The 25,969-nt window shown below is 41.4% G+C and overlaps 1 protein-coding gene across 1 annotated transcript in view; it reads left to right on the top strand.

Annotated features, from left to right (window-relative positions):
• Positions 1 to 25,969, top strand: part of LOC104562671 (multiple epidermal growth factor-like domains protein 6) — a 191,789-nt gene that overhangs the window by 119,881 nt on the left and 45,939 nt on the right. The window contains exons 6-10 of the mRNA XM_062005292.1: positions 9,263 to 9,385; positions 16,097 to 16,222; positions 20,834 to 20,957; positions 21,793 to 21,809; positions 23,593 to 23,715. Coding sequence (XP_061861276.1) covers positions 9,263 to 9,385; positions 16,097 to 16,222; positions 20,834 to 20,957; positions 21,793 to 21,809; positions 23,593 to 23,715 — 513 coding nt within the window. The remainder of the gene's footprint in view (positions 1 to 9,262; positions 9,386 to 16,096; positions 16,223 to 20,833; positions 20,958 to 21,792; positions 21,810 to 23,592; positions 23,716 to 25,969) is intronic.

Below are 25,969 nucleotides of genomic sequence, written 5' to 3'. Positions count from 1 at the left end.
TGCACATATTTCATATGTTCACTAATACAGTTCTGACTGGTGATCACCCCTCCCAAACCAGTTATTCCCATGATTAACTTATATTTCAGCCAGTTTGTGAGATGAATGTATCCATGTGATATCTTAAAGCTCTTTACCAAGCCAAGTAGGAGATTTATCACATACAGCATTCATGTTTCCAACCAGCAGAATATATGTAAGCTAGAAACATCCAATTGGAAAGGCATTTGCATGATTATTGTTTTATTTTGCGTATTTTAGCTGCTTTGTGTAGACATCTTGGATCACATATCGAGGAGGAGCCACAAAGGAGGGCCACAAAGATGATGTGAGGGCTGGAGCAGCTCTCCTGTGAAGACAGGCTGAGAGAGTTGGCATTGCTTAGCCTGGAGAAGAGAAGACTCCAGAGAGACCTTACAGCAGGCCCTGAAGAGGATGACAAAAAAGCTGGAGAGGAGCTGTTTATAAGGGCACGTAGTGTGATGGAACAAGGGATAATGGCTTTAAACTGAAAGGGAGGCGATTTCAATTAGACACAAAGAAGAAATCCGTTACTCAAACAGTGGTGAGGCACTAGGACAGATTACCCAGAGAGCTTGAGGCTGCCCCATCCCTGGAAGTGTTCAAGGACAAGGGTGGATGGGACTTGGAGAAATCTGTTCCAGTGGAAGATGTCTCTGCCCATGTCAAGGGGTTTGGAACTAAGTGATCTTTAAGGTCTCTTCCAACCCAAGCTGTTCTGTGTTTCTCTCTGCATTTTGCTGTAGTAAAGACACTTACTGAGCTCAGCAAGTGAGCATTAATATTGCTGCTAACAAAAGCCAGATGTTCTCGTGAGATCAGTCATTTCGCTCTTTTTATTCCAGAGCTGCATCTTTCAAACTGCCATATCCTGCAGAGAAAAGATGCTGATGGCCCAACGAATAAACCTTCTTAGTACGCCTCAGACTTGAATCTGCATGAGAAATTTGGGCTGTATCGTGCTGTTGCTTATTAAGTACTTCTTCTCATAGACATCCTTTTCTCCTTTGCTACCCAGCATGGCCCGACTGAATTGTGCTGAGGAATTCTGTTTAAAAATTGATAGCCCCATAACAAATTTTCCTTGTGCTATTCTGCTCCATGTCAGGAAAAACTTGCAGGAGGGTTGCAGGGAAACTGCTGATGCTAGTGATCTCAAAGCCTTTCTCCTAAGTAGAAATTACATCAAACTTTAATTATTGTGTTTCGGCCCACACTGCTGCACAGACAAAACGTGCTCTTCCAACTGTTTGCAGTTGGTATATTCATTTCTTTTCTGCAGGAAGCAGTAAATTAATGAGGCTGGTTCTTTCATATATGTTTTTAAACATCATACATTACATGGTTGTCTGGATTGTCGTTCTTCAGATTGTACACCTTTGTCATTTCATGTGGTCATTCATAAACTACCAGTTTTCCACTGATAGTTTATGTCTATCTGTGTGGGTTTCGTATTGATGTGAAGTCATCAAAGGTGTACAGTTGCCAAAATGTCTATTAGTACAACGCCACAGTGGAGGCTGGTACCCCTATCAGTCTTCCTTTTTGGCTTTACTTTGCTGGGATGCTGTGTACTACTCCGAGATTCGGGAATGTGGGGTGTTTTTTTATTTTTGTTTTAAAGACTAAGAGAGGAGAAAAATGTATAGATCTGGTTTGTGAAAAGAGGGAGGAAAATCTTCCTCCATGGCTGTGTGAAAATGTTACAGTGTTGTCTGAGGTCAGTCCATGAAATTATCATCTTCTTTAAATCTGCACCCTGATCTTCTTGCAAATGATCTGCCCTCAATAATTGCTTAAAATTCATATATATATATATATATGTCTCTGTGTATATTTAATGAAAAATGCCTTGAAACTCTAATTAGGGCTGCATGACTCCAAAGCAGTTTACATATCACAGGCTTACACAGCTATCAAACAGATGCTTCTCCTTTTTTTTTTCATTCAACTGACATTTTCATTTTCTCTGCATATTTTGAGGACTGAGCAGTGATGTGTTTTGACTCCTGAGGCTACAGACGATATCAAAATGAGGGTTAGAAATGAAGCTTTACCTGTCAATTAAGTTGTTAAGCTTGTCCTCCACAGTGTCTGCACTTTCCAATGGCCTGTTTATTGAATTTGAAATAGTTTTCCTTCTTGACCTTGTTTAAATTGACTGGACAGCTCTAATTATAATCTTCAGAGTTTTCAACTGCAACATATGGTTTGCATATAGACTTGTGGATAAGGGGCTCTTGGCTGTTTATTGAGCTAAACCACTGTTAACTATCTTGGGAGAGACTGGCATGTCAGGCAGCAGAAATTGGCAGTACAGATATTGGCCAGTTTTGCCTTTTCACATCACTCTATCCAGGAGATTTGCTCTTGAGGGACATATGAGAAATGAACTGTGATGGCGGGATCCAGCCATCGGTGAGGAACGAGTCACCACTTTCAATGGTTGCATTGTGCCAGTCTTTGCATTGAAGCAATATTGCAGTCTTAGAGCATCTTTTTTCCTGATATATTCCTCCCCCATCCCAACAATGAATTTAAATCACCAGGGTCTTTGGCAAATCAATGTCATTCTTTCAATTCATCCGAGGCCCCCACTAACAGGGTTGTGTGATATCTCACGGCAATTTATTCATGGATTTATTTTGCAATAAGGCCAGTGACCCATCAGGAAATGAAACCCAGGTCTTTAAGGCTTGATAGAGTGGTTTGTCCCTTTCAGTGCTTAAAGAAGTCTTCTTCCCAAAAGCAAGTTGTAGGGCAGCTTGCACTGGGCTTGTATGCACTCTACCTTTCCTCTGCAGCTGCTCCATGAATCTCCCCCAAAAGCCATACCTCAGGACAGATGCCTCTGTCCTTTTCCCTCCTTGAAAACAGTCATCAGGAAATGCTTCTCTCTTCAGAGACTGAACATAAATATTTATTACCTAACACACAGTCTCACAGATGACTCTGCTGTTCAGCATTTCACAGTGCCATGGTCTCTGTCCTTTGGTCTTCTCAGTATAAAGATAGATAAACCAGGGGTGAGAGAAAGGAAACCCAACCTAGACACAGCTAGAAGTCATTGAAGCCACCTGGAACAAACATCTGAAATCTAGGGCAAGGTGCCAACAACAGGGTAGAAAATTCCACTCTGCAATGTGCCCAAATCACCAGGGAGGTCTAGAGAAAGCTGACAGACTGAAAGACAGTGAACTCGGTTCAAAAAGCTTTGGGTTTCTTTTTAATGCCATCGATTTTCAGGGGAAGGTAAATAATCAGATGACTTGGAAAGCCTGTTTCTGTGCATGGCTAATTGGATAGCCCTGCAGAAATGGGTGCTGGCTAAAGCTGCTTTGTCCTTAATCCTGGGCAAAGAAGAAACGTAGTGGAAAACTCACTTCTCTAACAAGGTTCCTCTTTCACTATGGAGTCAGTTGGCAGGGACTAAATTGGGAAAGGAATCTGTTAACCATGCCTTTTAACCAATCTCTTATCAGATGTGGCATGCTCCTTTCAATAGGGTTTGCTAAAGCTATTCCATTAATTAATTTGGTTGTAGCAGGCTTTCCTCAGACACCTGTGACTTACTGAAATTTAAGTAAGCTTCAGCAGCAATTGGAGCTAACCTGGCTGACTTTGAACCAGAGCAGACAATGGATGCTCATATAATCCATTGGAGGGGCCAGGAAAGGGCAGAAACAAATAGCTGAGGAGCAAAAATAAAAGCCTAGGAGCACTACCAGTTCAAAATGACCCAGCTGGCTCTGCAGGAGCACATTTATCTGTGCTGAAAGCTGTTTCACAAAGGTGTTTTAGCATCAGGTTCTAGTAGACCACTCAAAAGAGTTTGTAGCATATTTGTGGGGGAGATTCTGTGAAGCATAAAAAAGCCCCAGACTAGGGGCCTTACAATTTAAAATCTCACAGTTATCAAAAACTGCTTTTTTCCCTGTTTGCTGATCAGATCAGTGCAATGAACAAATATGGCTTTCATTAATATGACCATATGCTTCTTGAATTTTAGGCTTTGCTTTTCACTTGACTTTAAACTTGTGGGTTTTTTCTTAGAGTCAATACTAATGTCAAACTTCCTTCACTGTGGAAAAAATGGACAAATATTTTGTAGCACCAGGAGTTTCAAAACTCCAATGAAACTTTCCAACCCTGCAAAGCACTTTAGAGTTAGTAAAACAGCAGAGATTATGTTTAGAACTTCTGCTTCAGGAAGAAATTGTCATGCTTAATCGAGAATACATTGGTGAGTGGATTCACACTGGCTCTCAAATGATGGACATTTTCAAACTTGAGTTGAAGGAAGCTGTGAGCTGAATCTGTCATAAATTTATCTACTTATAACAATGGCAGGTCTTATATTATGCTTCACCTATACAGAAATAACTTCTGACTTTTGTGATCAGCTTCTGAATGGCTGGGAAAGAAGCCTGGTTCCTTTCCTTTCCTGAAGTATATAAATTACTTCATTTATAAACACCCTAAATCAATCTGTAAAATCCACCATATAAATTAGTGGGGAAAGACCATATGATATTTTCACTTCATGACTTGTGTGAAGTTTAAACATCCTTTGGAATATATAAAAGAGACTAATCACAGCACTGTTGCAAATAACAGAAGGGAAAGTGCTGCCATACATCTTTGTTGATTTTAACTATCATGTTAAATAGCAAACAATAAGGGAGTTCTCATGTCAGATGTACTAAATGATCTGCAGATGAAGAGACAATGAGAACTAGTCAGGGCAAGCCAGGTTTGAGGTGGTACAGTGGTAAGCCAGGTTTTTGTTAGCGTGTTTCCAAATAGATGTTTTGAGTTGAACAGTTTATCCACTTGTGGTAATTTAAATAGAGCCACTTAAAGTTTCTCATTGTGGGTCCTTAGGTAAGATTCAATCTTTCCTTCCTTGTTCCTCTATCACCATCATTATTGTCTAATCCTCACAATATTGTGTGGGGACCAATGACCCCCAGAGCTCCCTGGGTACAGGAAAGACAAAACCCAGTTTTCACTGGATTTTAAGATAATACTGCAAAGATTAGACAGTGTCTCCTCTCTCTGGTCATGAGTTTTTATAAATAATTACTGTAATTATTTTTAATTATAATCTGACTTTAAAACTGTCAGCACAAACCATCCTCCAAGTAAATGCAAGTAGGGTTTTGTGTTTCCCTACTTCTGCTGGTTGCATCCTTTCTGCAGTGAGCTGGGAGGATTGTGGTGTATGGAAAATGGTAAAGTGCATGTGTCATTCATTCCATCTGGTAAAAAGGCTGTAGTTACACTTCTGTGAAAGTCATTTGGGCCAGACCTGCAGATGATGTTGTGGTGTTCTGGGTCTCTGTGTACAGAGGCAATTGTACCAGCTTGTTTCTTACATCCAGCTGGACAGAAATCTGTTCATCCATATCAAGTCTCTGGTGTTCGTAGGGAGGATGATGCTCACAGCAATTTGGTCTCTGACTCTCTTCCTGTTGTTCTTCACTTGCCAAAGTATGGAATTTTTACCAAAACTAAAAAACCCCCAACCAACAACATGAAAAACAACAAAAACCTCAAACCAAACCCCAAATCCTCAAATAATGAGGTCTGTACTATCCAGTCTTGGTTTCTTTCTTCAGTAGTGGCTGGCTGCTGCAAAGAGGAAATTTTTTCTCTGCTTATCTATCAGAAAGTTCTGGCTTCAAAGAGTTATCAACCTGTGCATGTTTTTACAGTCAAGGGAGAGAAAGTTCGTTCATCTGTCACCCAGAAGAAGTACCACTGGCTTTGTAGAGCTAACAGAGAGGTAAACCTTGCTCTGCCACCTAGTACCTCATTAGACTTCACATATTGCTCTTGATGAAGTGTCTTTGATGTGAATGCCACTGCTGGGATACCTTTGGCACATCATCTCTCTTTCCATTCAGGATTCTCAAAATGTTTATGCTGCCACTAGCATGGTCAGCCCACAGAAAGGAGCTCAGGTCTGCAAATGAGGCTGTATTTTAAGTAAATGTCTACCTTTTTTTTTATTGAAAATGGGACAGCACACCGTTCCCATTTCACTTCTTGCCTCTCATCTCTGTTTTGTGGTAATGCAATTGCTTTCATCAGTCTGACTTGTGATAAGCATGCCATAAATGGCTGGAAATTCAGGTTACTCAGATAAGTGTCCTAAATTGCAACTAGAGTAGGTTGAGCACATAGGTGTTTCAATTGGATCTGCAGTGGCCTGAAACTAATCCAAATTTAATTAACAGTCTATTGTTAACCTGATATGATCTTCCATAATCCCGTAATATTCTAGAATGACAACAGAATTGCTTTATATTTCTGCAGCATTTTTGTCTTTTATAACTTAATAATTCTAGAATAATCTTATATTTCTATAGTTGTTCCCATTTAGAAAATGCAATAGCTACTTCTGTACTTACAACATCATAAGCTGTTGTTTTTCTGATATAATAGAGCTATTTCAACATAAAAGTCCAAATGGGTTAGACTTTTGAAACTTTCAAGTGCAGTTCAAGCATTTAGATAAGTGTCTCTTTGCAGACTGCACCCCAGACAAAATAATTAAGCTGTTTTTCTTCTGTAACTGGGGATGAAGTTATTTCCTGGCCTTGAGATGTGGGAGACATTGAAAGGCGACTGCGCGGTGCAGTTTTTTTGTAGCATGTGAAGGAATCTTTCAACATCTTAAAATATTGATCTTGCAGAGAAAGCCCCAGACTAGAAGGGATTGTGTGTCATCAAACTTGCAGCTCACGTGGCATCCTGGGAACATGGTTGTGGAGCTGAGGCTGCAGGCTCATCAATCTCGCCTTTGCTTTTTTCCCCGTTTGCTGCAGGGACTCTCGGGGTTGGGTTACGTGGAGCTCTCATATATACAAGCATTTTAGCAGTATAATTGTCAACATTTCAGCAATATAATTGTCTTCTGGCCTGTTGGACTGTGTCAGCATGAGGGAAACACTGTTGAGAGAAAAGCTGCAGTGGGTGCTGGAGCTGCACCATAAACCAAGCTACTTCTTTAAACATTCAAATAAAGACTAACAAATAGAGATAACTTCAAGTGCTCCTTTTTATCAGCAGGGCTGTTATTTCTCCTTTGTAAGTGCTGACATCCTAACTTAAATCTGTATTTGGTATATTAGAGAAATTCTGCAGCTGATTGTAGCCTATAAAACTCATTATATGGATGTTCCTGGTATTTGAGTTTATTGGGTATAAATACTACAATGATAGTTCAGCTGCTTCCTTATATTTTTTCTGATCCTTTTTGCTTATTTTGTTTCTGTAATACTCAAGACAAGCAGTTTCCTGGTTTTGATTTCATCCTGGCATTTTTCAGCAGGCTATTTCTTAGCAGTATAGAATTCAACAAGATGAAGAACATGTTGTGTTTACTGTTTACATTTTAAAAATCAAACCTTCTGTTTGAAAAAAGAATGTTCCAGATGCCTCCAGGCAATAGGAAGTGTATGTAGTATGTAGTCTAATAAAACAGCAATATAACAGGATTAAGAAGTGATGCATATTAGAATATGGTCTGAATTTAAGCACTAGTCAAGATCAGGACTTCATTGCAGGTGAGTGAAATTCACATGTGAGGTATTATAATTTAGCTTTAAGAAATACATTTTTATTAGGACCAGCACCGTGTTTGTTTCTGAGTCATCTTTAAAACTTCCCTTTTCATTTCATTTTGATTAGATTTTTCTAAAAGGGAATAAACATGAAAGCATGAAAAAAAAAAACCAAAAAACAGTAAACCATGAAAGCTAAATGCAAAGCAGGTCTATCCACAAAAATATGAAAGCCAGACCCCTTGTTCCTGACCTGCTTTGGGTTGCTGTATGCTGGCTTCTTTCCCCACAGCAGCACTTGCAGACTTGCCTCTCATTGCAGCCACTCTGATTTCTTTAAATCCCAGTCCCCTCATCCACACCTGCTTGGGTGGATAAACCCTTTAAATGATTTGAGAACATGATCTAAAGAGAAATTAAATCAATGGGAGTCTTTAATGTTGAAAAGGGAGGGGAGGATTCTTTATAGGTGTCTATTGCAGGAGGGAGCTTTGGCTTCATCAAGAGAAGAATGTCTTTAGTGGTCAGGATAATCTGGTAAAAGCATCAACCTTGGCTGAGATGGAAGGAAATGGATTTGTCATCCCTAGGGGCTATTCAGGAAAAGACAGACAAATTCTAGGCAAACATCTACCAGGTGAAATTTTGTCAGGGAGTGGAATAACTGACCTTTATTTCCAATGACTTCTGTGTGGATTTTTAAGATAATGGTGTCAACATGCCAATCAAATGCTATTTACAGTTGCCTAGTGTTCCTGGAAAGGTGCAGAAACTGCTTCTGTGGTACTTTTGGAAATTCAGTTTTGTGGGTCTGTTTTAAACCTTCACTTGATTACTTAAAATGTTCTTGATCTTGTTGGTCCATCATTATCTGTCATTTTCAGGTGAAATGTTACAGCAGCATTCTCAGGCTGGTTTAATGCTAGTTTTCCTCTTTATTTGACTAAAGGTAATCCACTAAAATGTGAAATATGTGAATACAGCTGCTTAAGTTTGGGGAAGATATATAATCAGGAAATCACGCCATTTTTCTAGGAAATCATCTGAGATGATGCAATGGAAAGTTAAGTGAATGAAGGGAATCTCAAGGGAGAAGAGCCACAGAAAACGTGGCACAAAATCATTATTCTTTTCAAATGTAATGCCTAAGCTCCCTGTGTATTCAGTGGTTGAAAATAAAATGTTGATTGAGAGCATCGGCTCTGCTCTTGCATGGCATTTTTCCATTTCTGCCAGTTGTACGTGCTCGTACCCTCAAGAGCACCTGCTAATAGGATCAAAGGCGTGATGCAAAAGGAAATCTTCATACAGCAAATTCTTACAAAAGCCAGTTTGTAAGACGGTTTGTTTGACCAGTGCTACCTACAAGCTCAGATGTGTTATTTCACCCTAATTCTTTCCCTGTATGTTTTCTCTTGGCCCTGAGGTAACAGCCATGTCACAGATCACTCTAATTAACAAGGGCTTCAGAAACGGAGGCCACAGATGCAGCGCCTGCGGGAACTTTGAAAAACACCATCACATTTCAATTTTCTTTGCTCTGTTTACAGCACAGCAGCGGAGTAAACAAAAACCCCAGTCCGAGGTGATGGCTGCATTATGTATGAGCTACATGGTCTGTCTTTGCTGAGGCTGCCTCCTCATTCTCTTCATCCACTTTCCTTCTCTAGACGAAGACGAGTGCGCACTGGTGAATGGTGGCTGCCAGCAAGACTGTGCCAACACCCACGGCTCCTTCCACTGCCAGTGCCGGGCAGGATACAGGCTCCACACTGATGGACGCACTTGCATAGGTAAGTCAACATTAAGAAGCACTTCACATGCTGCAGGATGTGTTTTTTCTCTTCTAAACCTCTCTGTGCAAGTGCAGAGGTTTGTAGACTTCCCCAGTTCACAAAAGTTATTGATATCCCTTCCAATGTGAGTAGTTTTGAGAGAATTCCAAATGTGTTCTCTGAGAACAAAACAGTGATTGTGTCTCATGTTTCTGTGATGCAACCTTGTGAAAATTGCTTTTGTTTTGTAGCAGACATTAAAGAGTTAGAAGGTCTTAACATTTTTCCTATTCTGACCATTTTTTCCCCCTCCATGTCCCAGCTGTGCCCTGGACTTTTCTGCCCCCATTGATCATCTTCTTCCTTAGCTTTTTTTGTTGTTCTGTTCTGAAGAGGTACAAACAGTGGATAGTGAGATCTTCTGCCCACAGGTGCCTGGCAGAAAGTTGCTTTGCCAGCCAAGCAGCTTCAAAGTACAGCCTATATTTTCAGTGATGCAGACAAAATGAAAGCTTGTGGATGTCACTCTGAAGTTGGATTTAACCTTACCATCACTGTCAGCCTGCCCAAACTGGGACCCTGTAGATTTTCCCAGGTGGCAGCATGAGCAGAGGCAGGAGGAGATAACATTAACTGGGTTGAAGGGTAAGATGGTGAAGTAAAATCTCTATGACTGTGCTACAGTGATCAGACAAGAAAATTCTCTTGGGAGCATCAAAAGCAGAGGCCAAATTTGTGAATTACTAAGATTCATTTGAGAATATGGTGCTACGGACTCGTAGCTAGAGAGGGAGCTCTAAAAGGCTAATGAAATATTTAGCTGTGTGCTCAGAGGTCTTCTCTGGTTTTCAGAGGGCACGAAGAGAAACTCCACCCTTCCTTTCTTCTCTTCGGCCTTTGCTGCCTGTTGAATTTTTTAGGTAAAACAGTAATGCAGAATTCTCTGCTTGGGGCTGGTTTACGTTGGAGTTAATAGGCACAGTGAGAAGTATGGATGGGGTGGACTGAAAACTCTCCTCCAAGGCACATTACATGAATGTTTAGTTTGTGCTAATCCTTTTAGCTCCCGCAGAATGTGCCCATGCATGTGAAACTGAGAGTTTTGAGCACTTTACCCAAGGTTCTGCTCATGCTATGGGCTGATAATCAGGGTGCTATAGATTTGCAAAAGCTCCTTGTACCCACAGAGTTCCTATGCCATTTGATCCATTCCTTTATCTGCATTGGTCTTGATGAAGGCTGTGCTGCTCCTGTACATCAGGGATATGCCTTCATCCACTGCAGTCTGTCTCTGTTACAACTGATAATGAATTTCCCTTTCTTAGCCAAGGATGTGCTCGTGCTTTACTGCTCCGTGGCACACCCAAGCAAAAGACAAGACATGAAAGCCAATAACTAAATAAGTTGCAAACTAAACTGTGTGTCTGTCTTTCTTTAAAACTAGTTTTGAAGATCTTCAGTTCATCAGTGCTTCCTTGTAGGTGTGTTCTCTTTTCTGCTGACATGGAAGGTAGAGCATTGGCTGCTGCAGGTCTCGTCTCAGCAACTGCTCTGCTAACCTGAATGATGCTCGCAGTAGGAAGAGGGTAGATATGATCCCAGAGGCTTCATCTTGTTCAGATGTGGGTGAAAAGCCACTGATTTACAGTAGGGAGTTACTCTATGTATGTTTGTGGAAATGAGAGCACCAGGAGCTTGGCAGTTCAGCCTGTGACATGATGCCCGTTGATGTGCTCATGGAGAGGATGAGCAGCTCTGCCATTAAAAACAAACACTGTGTTTCTCAGGTTGGACTCTGGGCCCTGAAACAAGACATGCAGAATTAATTCTACATGCTGCCAAAAACAGTAATAATAACAACAATAATAATGAAAAACATACTGTCCTTGTGTTGCATTTAAATCAATAGAAAAGTCAAGTTGTTGAGTTCTGCAAAAAGAATTAAAGTGCTCTGTCATTTGGGGAGAAGAAAAGGACATAATTGGTTTACATTTTTAAGCCTGATTTTAGGTAATATGAGAAGAGTAGTCAAGTATGGTGAGGCCACATCTGCAGAATAAGTTCACTCACAATTTGGTCATTGTCTCAGTTCTTGCACAAAGTCCCTTGGTTATGCTTAACATCAGCCAGACATGTCATCAGTCATTTCTGGTATTATCACAGCAATAAATTTACTGATGCAACTTGAACACAAGATGTACCAGTGCTCCAGTTGCAGGAAAAATGCTTTTTATTTCAAGAGCTTACCCTTTTAGGTTTCTTGGGTTTACCACATACAAAGCTTTTAGCGTTTTGGTGATTTACTGCAATTAAAAATATGCTGAGGTCTCAGTCTTTTCTTGGTTACCTTAGTTGGAGAAGGAATGGGTAAAGAAATACTAGTTTGAGAGAGAAAAAATAACGTGAAAAGCAAAATAGTTCATACTTAACTAGAAACACTAGTGTTTTTCAGTGAAATAAAAGAGAAAAGAGAAAAGAGAAATTCATCTCTCTCTGATCATATCTGGCCAGGGAAGTGGAAGATGTGATGTTTGAGTTGCATTCCTCTCTCTGAGCAGCCTCATCTTCAACTGTGGTGGAGAGGGAATTTAAACAAAAAAGGGCTAAAGTGGCTCTGGAGGGGAAAGGCCGAGAGAATTGAATGATAAACACAAAAAGCAGGTATTCAGGCAATTAAAGAATCACGGAATTTTAAGGGTTGGAAAGGACCTCAAAAGTTCATCTAGTCCAACCCCAATTAAATGCATTTCCCTTGTGATATGCAAAACCTTGTGTGGACATAGAATACGGAAGCTTTCTCATGGCACAAACAATCAAGAAGCTCAATTTGAAGTTGTCTTTAGCTATGAGCATTATCAGAAAGCAAGTTTTTGTTTCCCAAATGTAAGTATTCATGGGACATTATTAAAAATACTTCATTCATTTCTCAGCTCTGTTTGCAGTATCTCAGAAATTATCAAGGAGAAACAGAAATAAATCCTAAGATGGGAGACAGGAGTAAGTTTCAGGGAGAACTGCTATCATGATAATGGATATACACAATACTGAGCGGAGGATATTGAGTTCTGTTTCAGCTGTTTAGACAAGACACCAAAATAAATGGTAACAATAAGCTCTCATGCATTGGAGCACAAGACAGTTACTAATTGATGAGGACAGAGAGAAGCATTTCAGATAAAGCAGTAATTGAGGGGTGCCTAGCATGGGGATTTTGGGGGATGGAGAGCTTTCCTTCTTCTGCTGTAACTTTCATGCATTCAGTTGTGAGGACTCATCAGATCAAGAAGTAAACCCAATAATGCACCTCTCTTTTGACCCAGCACAGCTAAGCAGAACATTTAGTGTTTCAAACAGGGCTTCATTAGCAAAAACATTTCTTCTGTGGATACTTTATCCAACATAATGATCTCTCTCACATACTAAGAATAAAAAAGAGCTGTGTTCTGGAAATGAGCTGTTCATGGAAGGTGATTATCTCAGCTGCAGAAACAAGAAACAAGCATCCCTTTGGACAGGCTTTTCAGATGAACCCAGCATGGATTTCTGTTATGTTCATTCTTTCCATGTCTTCTTTTTCTTTTTGGCAACTCTACGTTTCTGGGAGTTAAAGTGCCAAAATCACTTGAGGGGAAGCAGCTTTTGCAGCCTAGAAGTCTCCCATACATTTGCAGCTTGGAAGTCTCCCATACATAAGGAAATGGATCTATCTTCTTATAAGATATTCAGCCTACATCTGAAGAGTCAAAAACCCAGGATGAGCTACTTTCTTGTGTGATTGCATGGAAGATGACTGAACTTCTGTCACAGGCTCTTTCCAGAAAGTCCAGTCCTCCTACCACATCATCACGGTGTGTTTGGGATCCTAACTGCAGGTGGTTCCTCCCTCCACAGCCAGTATGAGGCTCAAAGTAGATGGTTTGAAGAAATCTGGGCTTTTTCTCATTCCTCCTTCTCTCATTAGAAACTTCTGCTCATAATCTAAAGCAAACAACCTCTAAAATGGGTTACCTTGCTCAGTGATAACTAGTGTGTGAAGCATTTTCTCCTTGAATCTTTTGATGAACTCTGATACTTGATGCCATTCCAGCATCCCATCTTTTTCTGTGCTTCATTTCTTTCTTAGCTTTTTGGCCCCATAAATTTTGCTCAATATTGAACTCATTTTTATATCTCTGTGCCAGACTGAATGTTCACTACAAATTAGCTAATGACAGTAACCAAAGGTAACACTGCCCAATTTTTGTTTTGGTTTGGTTTTGATGCCTTGATTATGTTAATATAATGAATTTAACTTCATTAGCATTTAACTGACTGGTGTCTGGAAAGCAGAAACTCAGACAGAGAAACATGTTTATTGTAGTATCAGGCTGTGGTTTTGGATTGATGTAAATTCATTGTCTCCACTGGAATTCTTGATTGGACTGGAAGTGAAAGCAGAGTGCAGTCTTCAGCCCCTGATTAAGCTCTGGTGCCAGCTGTTATCTTTGATGTCTACCTTATATAGAAAAGCTGCTGATATGTAGGGTTTTGTGGAGACTTTTGTACACTAACACTCTTAATAGGGGAAGTAACAAAGAGAATATCTCTGCAAATCTATAAGCTGTGTTTTTCCACATAAGTGAAAGCATAGTATGTCTGAAGTTACAGTTCTTGTTGCTGATAAGGTGAGATTTAAGGTGGTGGAAAACATAGGTTTGAAGAGACTGTGTGTTTTAACCCTATGGTTGCTGTATATACTTCTGTCTAGAGGAGGTTTTGTCCAAATATGAACATTATTATAAAAAATAATGGGTTGAGAGGTGTGTATTTCTCAACTGTTAGCTGATCCTCATCTACCCTGTGTGATGCCTCCCACCTCCACTACCCTCCGTTGCTCAGCATCACCAGGCATTAACCCTCAGTTGCCCCGGGCCTGTCCCATTGGACCCATCAGGACTCCACAGCAGGGCTGGTTTTCTACCAAATCTGATGAATAAATCTTTATGAGTGGAGGGCATGCCATATCCCTGCCCAAGCTCCACGTGAGTGCTCAGACCTCCAGCCACAAAGCCCTTTCCAAGAGCTGGGAATTAGACTCACGACTTGCCAATCCGATCCAAGATGCGCTGCTGGCACCTGGCAGCACAAGCACAACTGAACCCCTTCCTTCCCCAGCGGCTCTTCTCCTTCAGTCTGGCACCTCATCTCCCAGAGCCCTGTGTTCTGCCTCGGTGCCAACCCCAGCTGCAGCCGCTCTGGGGTGATCCCTCACTCCACAGCCACCGGCCAAGCCCCAAGGAGTTCACACCTGTCCTCTCCTGGCTTTTGAAGCCTCCAGAATCCTCTGTATGGCAGGTTTCTGCTTATCTCCCCTGGCATCCAAATTGGCTTTTGCCCAGAAAAGGAGGGAGAAAATGGCACTTTTAAAAATCGAGATGTATATTCTGTCACTTGGAGCCGATTTAAGACGTTTTTCATCTTCTGAAATATTTTCATCTTATTTGAATATTCGTGCTGAAAAACAGGTCTTTGGATACAAATGTGCAGCAAGCAGGAAGCTTTGAGTGTGCTGGGTCTGCTGTCTCCCCTGTAGGAACTGGGCTGCTTTCAAGGGGCATTGCTAACCAGATGGGAGGCTTGCAGACATAGGTTGAGAACAGAAGCCAAGGTCAGGTCCAGTATGCAGCAAGGTGGCTGCTGGCTCCTGCTGTGCATGCATTCATGAAAATGGAGTAATTTGCCTTTCTTTTTGTCTTTTTTAACACATATTTGACTGCACAAACTAAGTATTTGCTAATTGGTATCACAGGGTGAAATGCAGCTTGTGTGACTAATGTTTTCTCAGTGTCTATCACAGATAAATGAATTAATATGAATATTCTTAAAATAAATATCAAAGCTCTTTGCTGACCTCATTAGCTCCAGAGTGCCATGTCTTCCATGAAGGACCAAACAGCCTTCCCAGCTACTCACAGGGAACATAATATAACCCTGCTGTTAAAATATATATAGCTGCAGTCATGCACACACTCACACTTACACGCTGCAGCACAATAACAGGTTCAAACGAGCTTATCTTATTTTTATATGCAGTGTGTGGATAGGTGTGGGTGTGTGTTAACATATTTTGGCAGGAGGAGAAATGTTTCTCCAGAGGCTGAGGATATATGTTGAACAAAAAAAAGAATATTAATTTATCTGAGTAAAAGAGGCAGCATCTTTAGAGATGTACTAAAAGAGCCTCATGTTCCTCGTGGTTTACTTTGTAAGTCTGTCCTGTGGAGCTTGTGACTCCTGTCATTTCCAGCTTGCTGTGCCTGAGGCTGAAGAAATCAGCCTGAAAGACATTTATTTATTTATTTTAATCAGTGATAGGAGGGACAGGAAAAAGAAACAGTGGGCAAGTGCCAGGAGGGCTGCTCTTTTCCCCCCTTCCTCCTTACCTTAGTGGATTCTCAAGTGCTTTGCTGCTGTCAGATCAAAGGGCGGCTGTACTTCAGTCAGCATTGCAGCTCTTAGATCTCACTTGCCTCTCCCTGGAATCATAGGCTTTCACCAACGTGGGATGCTGTGTCAAATAAGCCCCATGAATACAAGGGGGAGTAATCATGCAGGAGATGGAGACAGGTGCATTTAAGAAAGCTGTTGGGCAAGTTTTGCATCTTTTTGCTGTCATTTCTGGATTTTAAAATAGGAAATCAGTTTCTTCAGTACTTGACACATGTTCCTTCAATGCTTCCCTGGCTCCAGCCATCAACTCCTGCAGTGTTAACAAGGGGGGCTGCGAGCAGGAGTGCATTCAGCTCGGTGAAGACCGCTACAAGTGCCAGTGCCAGCCAGGCTACCAACTGGAGAGCGATGCCAAGTCCTGTGAAGGTAAGCCCTGCACTACCTCCCTGGAGGCATACATTAAAGGCAATTTAAAGACCCTAGAATAGTGCTTTGGGTCACTATATTGATTTATATTTCACCCTGCTTGGCAAAAGCAGCTTTGGGAGTTGCTTATTAGCAGAATTGAAGTGACACGTGCTTGAGTCACGAAGTTCACCTTGGTTCACAGCTTTGATCAAGACTGTGGCCTCATAGACCTCTGCCTGTTCGTTGCACGCTGGCTATGATGACATAGTTTAGGAACTTAATTGTGTTCTAACTCTAATATTTTATTACTCATCAAGCTGGATATAGACTTGGCCTGTATACTGTGTTTTATTCCACATAAAGTCTTTTCTTTGTCTGCTTTTGCCTTTTGTTGCCCCTAATCACAGTCTGATTCATTCATCCAGCTCATCAGGTTTCTAAGCAAACGCTCTCCCGAGCAGAACAGAAATGCTACCTTTGGGTTGGATTGGTGGGGTATTTTTTTTGTTGTTTCTCATATATTTTAACATATTCATCAGTTTTTAAGGCAGCCCCCCCCTTTCCCCAACACACATGGTACCCTTGAATATGCCAGAGAAAAATAGGGCCAAATTTATGGATTTATTGCGCTGAAATTCCTGTCACAAAACCATTTCCATATGGCTCCTCTTCTGCTCGGAGATTTTATATGCTGTGTGTAAAGTGTAAGTAAATCCTGCTGTTCAGCTTGCTTCCAACTCATGCTGTGTGCAACGAGCACTTGGCCTTCAGTTTTGGCCTCCCTGAGTCGTGCTCTCCGCAGAGGCTGCACACGCTTCAGCTCACACCTCTCTTCCGTCTCTCATGGAGTGGCCACATTTTGTCCCTGAGATTGTCAAAGACTCACAAAAGGGGAGTGTTAGTGGGGAGAGGGCATAAGACACCTTCCTCCACTTTTCTGCAGCTCGTTCCCAAACCTGTCACGACTCCTCTGCTGCGCCAGGCACTTGAGACGTCCTTGGCCAAGCCAGCTGGGCACACGGACCCCTTTGTAATGCTTTCTGGTGTTTTTAATGGTGTTGTGGGGGGACTGAGGTTGGATTGGGGGTGTCTGAGTGATACCTGGTGAGGTGGGAATTGTCCCTTGGGCAGTCATAGAGCAGTTCAGACCTTTGTGTGCCACGTCACACTCTGGCTCAGCCTAGCAGCAAACCGAGCAGTCTCAGTCTCTAATTGGTGAAGCTTTGCCACAGCTGTGGCTGTTTGCTTCCTCACACCCTGGGACTAATAAGGGTCAGCTGCCCACCAAAGGCAGCAGTTCCTCACCAGCCAGTAATTACTGAACAGTGGAGAAGGAGCAAGGTCAGCTTTGACTGTGGATGAGACCTTGTCTGGAGTTCATGTGTGTGTATGGTTACCTGTGTTTCGGGTGATGTAAATCAAAATGTAATAGCCCAGCCCTGCCAGGAGGACAGCTGTGGTCAGGGGAAGGAGAATCTGTCTTGCAAGGGGAGCTCAGCTGGCAAAATGAAGACTGATTAGGATGCATTTCTCCCATAGATACCTTGGCAAATAAACACCCAGTAGAGAAAAATGCTAGTTGAGCTGATGGACAATATATTTACAGGAACAAATGAGCATAAAGTGTCCATCAATACATTTGGGTTGGCAATTAGTGATGTTTTAAGTAGAAAAGGTGGGAGCCTGGCTGCTTTTCATTTTCAACAAGAAAGGATGGCTGCTGTAGTGCTAGTTTGGACAGAGAAACTACAGCACCATGAGAATATTTACTACAGCAGGTGTAGCTGTGCTGCAGGTGTGGAGTCACCCTCACTGACTCCTTGGGAGCTAATGCTGCACCCTCGAGCCCTGAAAAGCCATATAGAAACACCCAAACCTAGCAGGGTGATGCAGCCTGCAGCATGGAGGCAAACTGATGGGATGGAGTGGTGCAGCATCAGACCCAGCTATCAAAGAGATACCTGCTCCAGAGGTGAACTGTGTACAGATGTGATCAGCAGTGGCTGTGATACTTTTGTGAGAGAATAAGCTATGTAAGATGGCTTCTAGAGTGAGTTCCTTGTTGGTTTATCCAGGGATGGTGAGAACAAATATCTTTCTCAAGCCACTTTGAGTTTCCCTTCTATAAATTAATGCTATTTCCACCCCTAACCTTCCCTGTCATGAGAAAGAAGTCATACTCATTACCACTTCATGTTTTCACTAGTTTACAGTCATGGTTGCTCTGAGCAAGCAAATTAACTTGGTAAGGCCCAATTCTCTTTCTTTAGGTGGTCTAGAGGTCACAGCAGATAGGACTGGAGACCCTGTTCTTTACAGCCTTGCAGAGAAGGTCTAAAAGGTCCACAGAATATGCAGAGCCCACACTCACACTTCACCAAGGATATTGCTGCCATTCCAGATGAGGGCATCACCATGGCTTTTTCACATGAGGTTCCTGGATGTCCTGAGACATCTCAGAAATGAAATTATTGCTGTATATTTTTTGCCATAGTGTTTAGCAGCTTGGAATAGAGCTTCATGGGATGGAGTGACTTATCTGCTGAAGTTATTAAGTGAAGCAATAAGAGACAAATGTGTAGGAAGAAGAACACTAATAAGTTATTTTTAGCTTTTGCTGAAACCTATCTATTACAAGAAGGAACAGATATGTCAGTGGAAAACAAGTCAATCAGTGGTTGCCTTATGTCCTGAAAATCTTGCCTTTACAAACCCTTATCTTGCCTAAGGATTTCCAAGGCTGCTATCTTTATTCAAATTACTGTGTTTTACAAACATCTACCCTATAATTTGGTGTTTGCTTGTTGTCATGTCACAGAGTATTACAAGTTTTACTCTATGCTGTAATCATTCTCAAATTAGAGCTTTAGATGCTCTGAAAACCTTTATAATAAGCAGGTTTAACAGATGCTGTTTGATAGTGATTTCATTTAATTTAACCAAATAGAAAAAGAATCGGCAAATAATATTTCATATCAGCAAGGAATGAGTTCTTGCCTGAAGCTGAATTCTTTGTTGACTGCAGATTGTTGAACTGCAGAGCCAAGTTGTCAGCCTTGAAAGTGTCATGTAGGATGAAGTGCTGCTGTTCCTTGGAAACCTATTTGCAACCTATCGTCTTGAAAGTCCAACAGCTCTACATGCTGAGCAGTGTTTTGGTGGGTTTGGTTTGGTTTTTAAACACTGTCAAGTCAAACTCTCAGCCTGCAGACATGAAGGGCTGTGTTCTTGAGATGGCAGGAGATGAAAAGGGGAAATCTGAAGGTGTTCTAGGGTAGCATCTTCCTGTGACAAATGGTGGCACAAAATGTCACCTGCTGCATAGAAAAGGGGAAATTGGAAGACATGAAAAAACTCTATATTTAAATGTTTGTGTATAAAACAGAGGTCTTTCCTATCCCCTTCTCCTGCATAGATATGTATGTGTGTGGTTAGCAACTGGCAGAGCAAAGCAGAAAGGTCTAGAGGGAAACACCTTGAACCCTTCCCCAGGGTTACTGAAACCTTGACTCCACTGTCAGTGCAGTTGAACTGATGTTGACTCTCTTGCTGGTGTCTTGATAGAAGTTGGCTGTGCAGAGTTTGAGATGGCCAGTGAAGGAGATGTTGGGCTGGAGGCAAGTGAGGAATACTGGTGCTATGTCTCAAACCAGACACTAATTGCTAAAGTGCTGTAACTTGAATTAGAGTTTGAACTGTAAGGAGATAGGTATAACTTTTAAAAAGCTCAATTTGAAACTGAGCAGAACCCTAGGGGATATGTTTTCAAAGATATCCTTTTATTTACCTACATAATGTTATCAGCAATGTATTAGTGTAACTAGCACTCCAAACTGATACCTCAACCTTATGCACAATATCAGGTTTTGATATGGAAATTCTGGCTGTTAACTCAAATGAGACCTGTCCAAACAGTTCCAGCAGGTCTGTTTGGATGTGTGCAAAGTCTTTATTTGGGCAAACACATCAGCATGCTTCCAGCAGGTATGTGTTTCAGAAACAAAGCCATAAAGCACGGTGACATTTTTAAGGTGGAGTCTTCTGTAGGCACTTTACAAATGTGTTTCTAAGTACTTGCCACTTAGAGCAGCTTATCCTTGAAATAGCATGTTATTGTTCAAAACCCCCATCTTGATGTACAACATGAATGGCATGTGTTTTTCAACTGAAAGAGGTCCTTTGGGACTCTTCAGCATTTATTTCCTCTGGAGACTTTTAAATACACTTTGTTCCATGGTAAACTGCACTGTTGTATATGTTTATGGGTTCACACATATTGGAGTCTTAATTGCTATAGTTTAGAGCAACTCTTGAAATCTGCTCAGTTATGGCAAAACAGGGATGAAATGTACTTTTCTTGTCTTACTTCCAAGGTGTAATACAACCCCAGTTTCCTGCTGTGTAAAGCCTTGTTGCTGCTCGATGAAAAATGCTCTCCAGCATCAGAGGAAATAGCATACTGAAAAACAACAGCTTTACTATACACCAAGTTCTGTCATTTTTTTTCCCCCCAGTCTAATCTCTTACAGCTTTAGTAATCGCTGTTGGTAGTTGTACCCATGGCAGGTAAGACTGTTTTCAGACAAAACCGTGACCTTTAAGTTGACAGTGGGCTCTAATTGGTTTCAGTGATAAACCCCTGCACAAGTGGGAATGGGGAATGCTCACAAATCTGTCAAAATGAGAGAGGAATTGCAAAATGCAAGTGTCATCCAGGGCATTATCTTTCTGCAGAAAAAAAAGTCCTGTTTTGGTAAGAAACTATGGGCTGTTTATTGGGAAGAAAGGTGTTAATCATCTCCCTGGCTTCCTGAGCTCTGAAGGATAATGAGTATGCTATACAAGTATATGTGTGCATTTAGAAAGAGCATTACTCTCTGTGATATTTGTGTCAGCTGATAGTCTTGAAAGACCATTGTAGTGGTGAAAATTACTCTGTGATCTCTTATATCATGCTTTCCAGCAACTTTCCAGATGCTGTAGTGTTGTTCTTGTAGGGTCCCTTTAAAATAATGCCCCAGATACAGCTCCTGGAAAACTGGTTCAAGTAACAGTCTGAACCAGGTCACTGAAAACCTGTTTGGAATTCAAAGGGCTTTTTAGCTGCAGAACTGTTTCCATATTAATAGAGAAACTACTGTGAGGGAAGAAATCGTGAAGTGTAAGATTTCCAAAGAGAGGAGCTTAAAGAGTTGAATTCCAAAGTCATGTATTTAGTCTGGGATTTTCAAAAGGATCTAAAGCATTTCTGACCCAAAAGATGGGGGAATTAAAGATCAAAATACCTGCTTTTCTCTTTCAATATGGTGCTTGGAAGCTAGATGGTTTGTCAGGTTTATGAAGTAAAAAGGACTTGTGGACTTTGTGGTGCACAGATTTTTAACAGCTTTGTCAGCATCAGGGTATATCTTCAGATATTGCTTATAAACTCTTCTTTTTCAAAACTTGGCCAAAATTTTGCCAATATTGAAGTTGTTGGTTTATGTAGAGAGACTGCTGGGTGCTTCCTACCCTCAGTATTTTACTCAGTTGCCTGTAAGCCCTTATGTGAGTAGCATTGCACACCCCAGTGACTCCCCTCTCACTAGGATTGATCACTCAGTGGGTAAGGTTACTGAAAAAGCAAAGTCTTTTCAAGTGGTGTAGACACTTCATTGATGATACAATAGTATTAAACCCACTGCTGTTTCCATCTAAGGTCAGCATGTTGCCCATTTTATCTTGGATACACATTGGCAATTCTCTTAATTTGCATATAAACAAAAGCACTAAGTAACTTGCAATGTTAGATATTGGAATAAATTGTCTTCCCAACCTCATGGTCTTCTGAATCATTAAGTCTTTTGAATCATTAAGCATCATGCCTTACCACGAATATACAATTATTGGTTTATCTCCTAGAAATTACTCAACGTCTTTTGCAACATTCAAGCTGGTATTTGACTCTGGAAATGGAGCTAGGAGAAGGCAGAGGGCAACTATCATACTGGAGCTATTAGCTGTATTTACAAGATAGGAAGAAACATGTGCAGGATAGTGGTTGTGCTTCAGTTTTCCAACTTTTAATCTTTCTATTTGAAGAAGCAGAAAAAGAGAAAACAACCTGTATGGCATTTGCCAGCATTACCCTGTTTGCAAAATGGCAATGAAATCCAGGAGAAGGAGAAAGAACCCATTTTATTCTACAGAGCAGCTCCTCACGTTGCTGCTTCAGAGCAGCTGTCATTTATCCTGAAATTTTCATGAGTTGGTGTGTGGTGTTTGCACTGCCTGGGGCCTCTTTTTGCAAGGAAGCTGATTGCATTCGTAAAGCTACTTGTGTTCAAGTACAAAGGGCCGTGAGTATGGCACCGGGTTACGGTTCATATGGAGGGAAGAAAACCTGTTAGGAAGTGTTTTACTGTGGTAAAAGGTGAAGAGCTGCACACTGGACCCATCTCTGTGTGTGAGACACTGACCCAGGATCCGTGCAACACATAATCTGTATTTTGCAAGCAAGATGTCAGAGCGAGAGGAGCAGCAGGAGGTGCGTTAGGGGTTTGCCGCGTGCAAGATAATGCCAGTCTTTGCAAGGAGACTGGTGCTTTCTGCAGCTGGGCTCCACAGCAGCTGTGTTTAGTGTAAGTTGTTGCTTTGCTTTTCTTTCAGTAATTATTCCTTTATTCCTTTTTATGCTTCACTGAGATTTTAGGAAAATAGATGCCTTTGGTGACATTTAACTTCAAAATACAGACTAGTGAGTGGAAAGCTTGACAGAGGACTGTGTGGAGAGCACTCTCCCCATCTCCAGATCTTCACCTTTTTTCTTTTGTTACAGATGGGATGAAATTCCTCTTTTTTTCCTCTTTTTAGAGTAGGTATCTCCCTGCTAGACTTCTGGAAAGGAAGCTGCAGGATTCAGGGATGTCCCAGAGATCTGTCTCCACTGTACCTGCTGAGATCCAACCATCACATAACCCAAATCATTTGACATTGATGAAACAATCAGATATTGATTTAAATATAATAGCTGTGAGGACCCAGTGATACTTGTAAAGTACCAGGAGATAGGATTGTTTTCTGGGTTCTTCATATGGCTTCTTTTGCCATTGCTACAGGAACAATAAACAAACTCCTTCAGCTCCTGCTGTAAATATGTTTGATATTGTAAATAAGCACATTGAGAGATTCAGAGTCAGCAGTGTTTAGGGGGGAAAAAAAAGATACTATTTTGGAGAATAAAGCTGTGGGTTCTGCATTCGTGGGTTCATCAGATGCTGTCATTTGCACCCTAACGTCAGGATGCTCTTTTCAACAGGCGTTTGGAAATACAGCCATGTGCCTACAGTGCAGCCTTAATTTATCTGAGTATCCAAATGAATGTCTCTGCCTTTCTGTCCTCTTTACAGACATTGATGAGTGTGCAGAAGGGAGAGCCAGGTGTGCTCATCGTTGTGTGAACACTCTGGGATCCTTCACCTGTGTCTGTAATCCGGGCTTCGAGCTGGGGGCTGATGGAAAGCAATGCTACCGTAAGTGACACTTACACAGCTATGCATCTCAGGCTATCTTATCTGCAAACTGCTATGCTTCATTTTTAATTCAGTTGGATTAGCACTCCCAGCCAAATAAATGTATGCAAAAGCTCAAGCTTAATACTATTTCCTTCGTCTTCTGCTACTGCTGTTTTTGCGGGTTGATACATTCCTAAGCCTGTGTTCGCAGACCTTAATTATTGCGTTTCAAAGAGCAAATAGCCCTGTTGGTTTATCTTCAGAGGCTGGTGAATTCTATTCCACAATGACCAGAATACTGCCATTCTAGGAAATGTATTCATCCCTGCCTTCCTTCTCTCAGGTTTTATTTATATGCTGCATCTGATGCAAAAGAAAATGCAAGTGATGTTCAGCTCTTCTCTTCATCTGTTTAGATTTCCTTCTGTTTCTCCTGAGATTACTGACACTGTTAAGTAGATACAAGACTGGGGATTAAAAAATCCACTTGAACAACTACAATTTCCCAAACTAAAATGATGCTGAGTCCTGTTGTCTTCCCTCACATACTTAGCTCATGCCAGTGGGGTTTCTTAGTACTGCTTTTCTCGAGAAAGGGACTGAGTCCCAGCCCTGTTAACTGATAGGTGACCCCTGGGCTGTCCTCAAGGGCAGATGTAGATGAATGAAGGAGGTGATGTGGAAGAGTCGGTGGTGTTCTGGACCTAACGTAAGCTCACTGGAATGCAGACAAAAGCATGACCTGTTTTAGCAGAAGCAGGCAAAACTTCATTCAATCTAATAGTAATGTGCAAGAACTTTCAGCAGAATTTCCTTAGGAAAACATGCCAGTGAATGAATGCTTTCTTTGAGAACCTGTATGTAAGAAACACTCAATTAGGATGAAAATCAGTTCCAAGGCATTAACATATGTTAAAAACAAAAAGCAATTATGTCAGAGACATCCTGGAGAACTATTTCATAGATGATGGGGAACTGTGAGTAAAGCAATAGCAGAGGAAATGCAATCAATATATAGACAAGAAATCATCTATTATGGGGACAAAAAAAAAGTGGTTTAGACCACTTTGATGCCATTGACATTTTCTGATAATATCTTTTCCTTGATGTTGAGCAGGTCTCAGGGGATGGTGCTTCTCTGTGCCTTTACATAGAGTACTGCAGAGCAAACAAGGGAAATAACAACATTCTGCATATATTTATGGTCAGGATTATCCCAGTGTTTGAGCAATCTACGATCTTTGTTTATTCTTTCATTTCCCCAGTGGCCTGGGGAAGAGCTGCTTTTCCAGTTTTACCAATGAAAAACTGAGACAAAATAAATGATGAAGATGGTGTATAAAGTCAGGTTCTGCATTTGATCACTGAGTTTCCTAAATCCCAGCTTAACACACTGGGACACACTGGGCAGCAGACTAGATTTCTTCTCCTAGGTGCAAATAATGATACCATGCATGAGAAGTCGCCCTCCATATATGTTCTTCCAGTTTATACTCTCTTCCAGCCAGACTTGCATTCTTGTCTGCAGGCAGATTCCTCCCTGGGGATGCAAGAAGAGGTGGGATCAGAGCCACCCACACAGAATTGTCTGTGAACTGCAGGAGTGGGAAAATGCCATCCTTCTGTACCAGATCTGATGGCCACCACCCAGAGCTGGGATTTTTCTGGCAGTACAGTGGCTCCTTTAGGGAGGAGGGACTACATAGTATGGGAAATTAATTCCTCTCTAAATAGCTCTTTAACAAGACAATCTGACTCATTCAAGAGAAACTTTATAACTGAGCTTGTAGCTTTTTTTCATCCTGACAAAATCATCAAGTACCTGGATGGAAATGAGGTGGCCAGATGTTCCCTTTCCTATAGGAGGGTTTCCACTACACCTGGCCAAAATGTTGTGAGGACAGTCCAGCACAGCTGAGTGCAGAAGCATGGTGGTCTGTCAGGGTGAAAAGGGCTGGCAATGGCATCCTACCGCTACCTTCTCTTACTTGTAGCGGCACCGAGTCTCAACAGAGGAGCTGCCATGTGTGTCCTACGGGTTGTTTTCCTGTGTGTTGGGAGTGAGGCTTGCCAACAGGACTCTGCTAGGAAAGTTTTAAGGCATTTGGGTTTGATTTTGTTTCAGGCTTCAGCTCTTTCCCACTTGCATACAAAATAAAGAGCTGCTTTTTGTGGAAAACATGAGCAGTCTGGGTTGAGATGGACCACCTGGGTTCCTCAGTTCCTTTGGGCCAAAGGTAGAACTCACTGTTGCATTCAAACAAAGCATAAA

This window comes from Colius striatus, chromosome 12, assembly GCF_028858725.1.
Source record: "Colius striatus isolate bColStr4 chromosome 12, bColStr4.1.hap1, whole genome shotgun sequence".
Lineage (NCBI taxonomy): Eukaryota > Metazoa > Chordata > Aves > Coliiformes > Coliidae > Colius > Colius striatus.
Note: the sequence above shows the minus strand (reverse complement) of the source record. Positions and strands in the feature narration are given on the sequence as shown.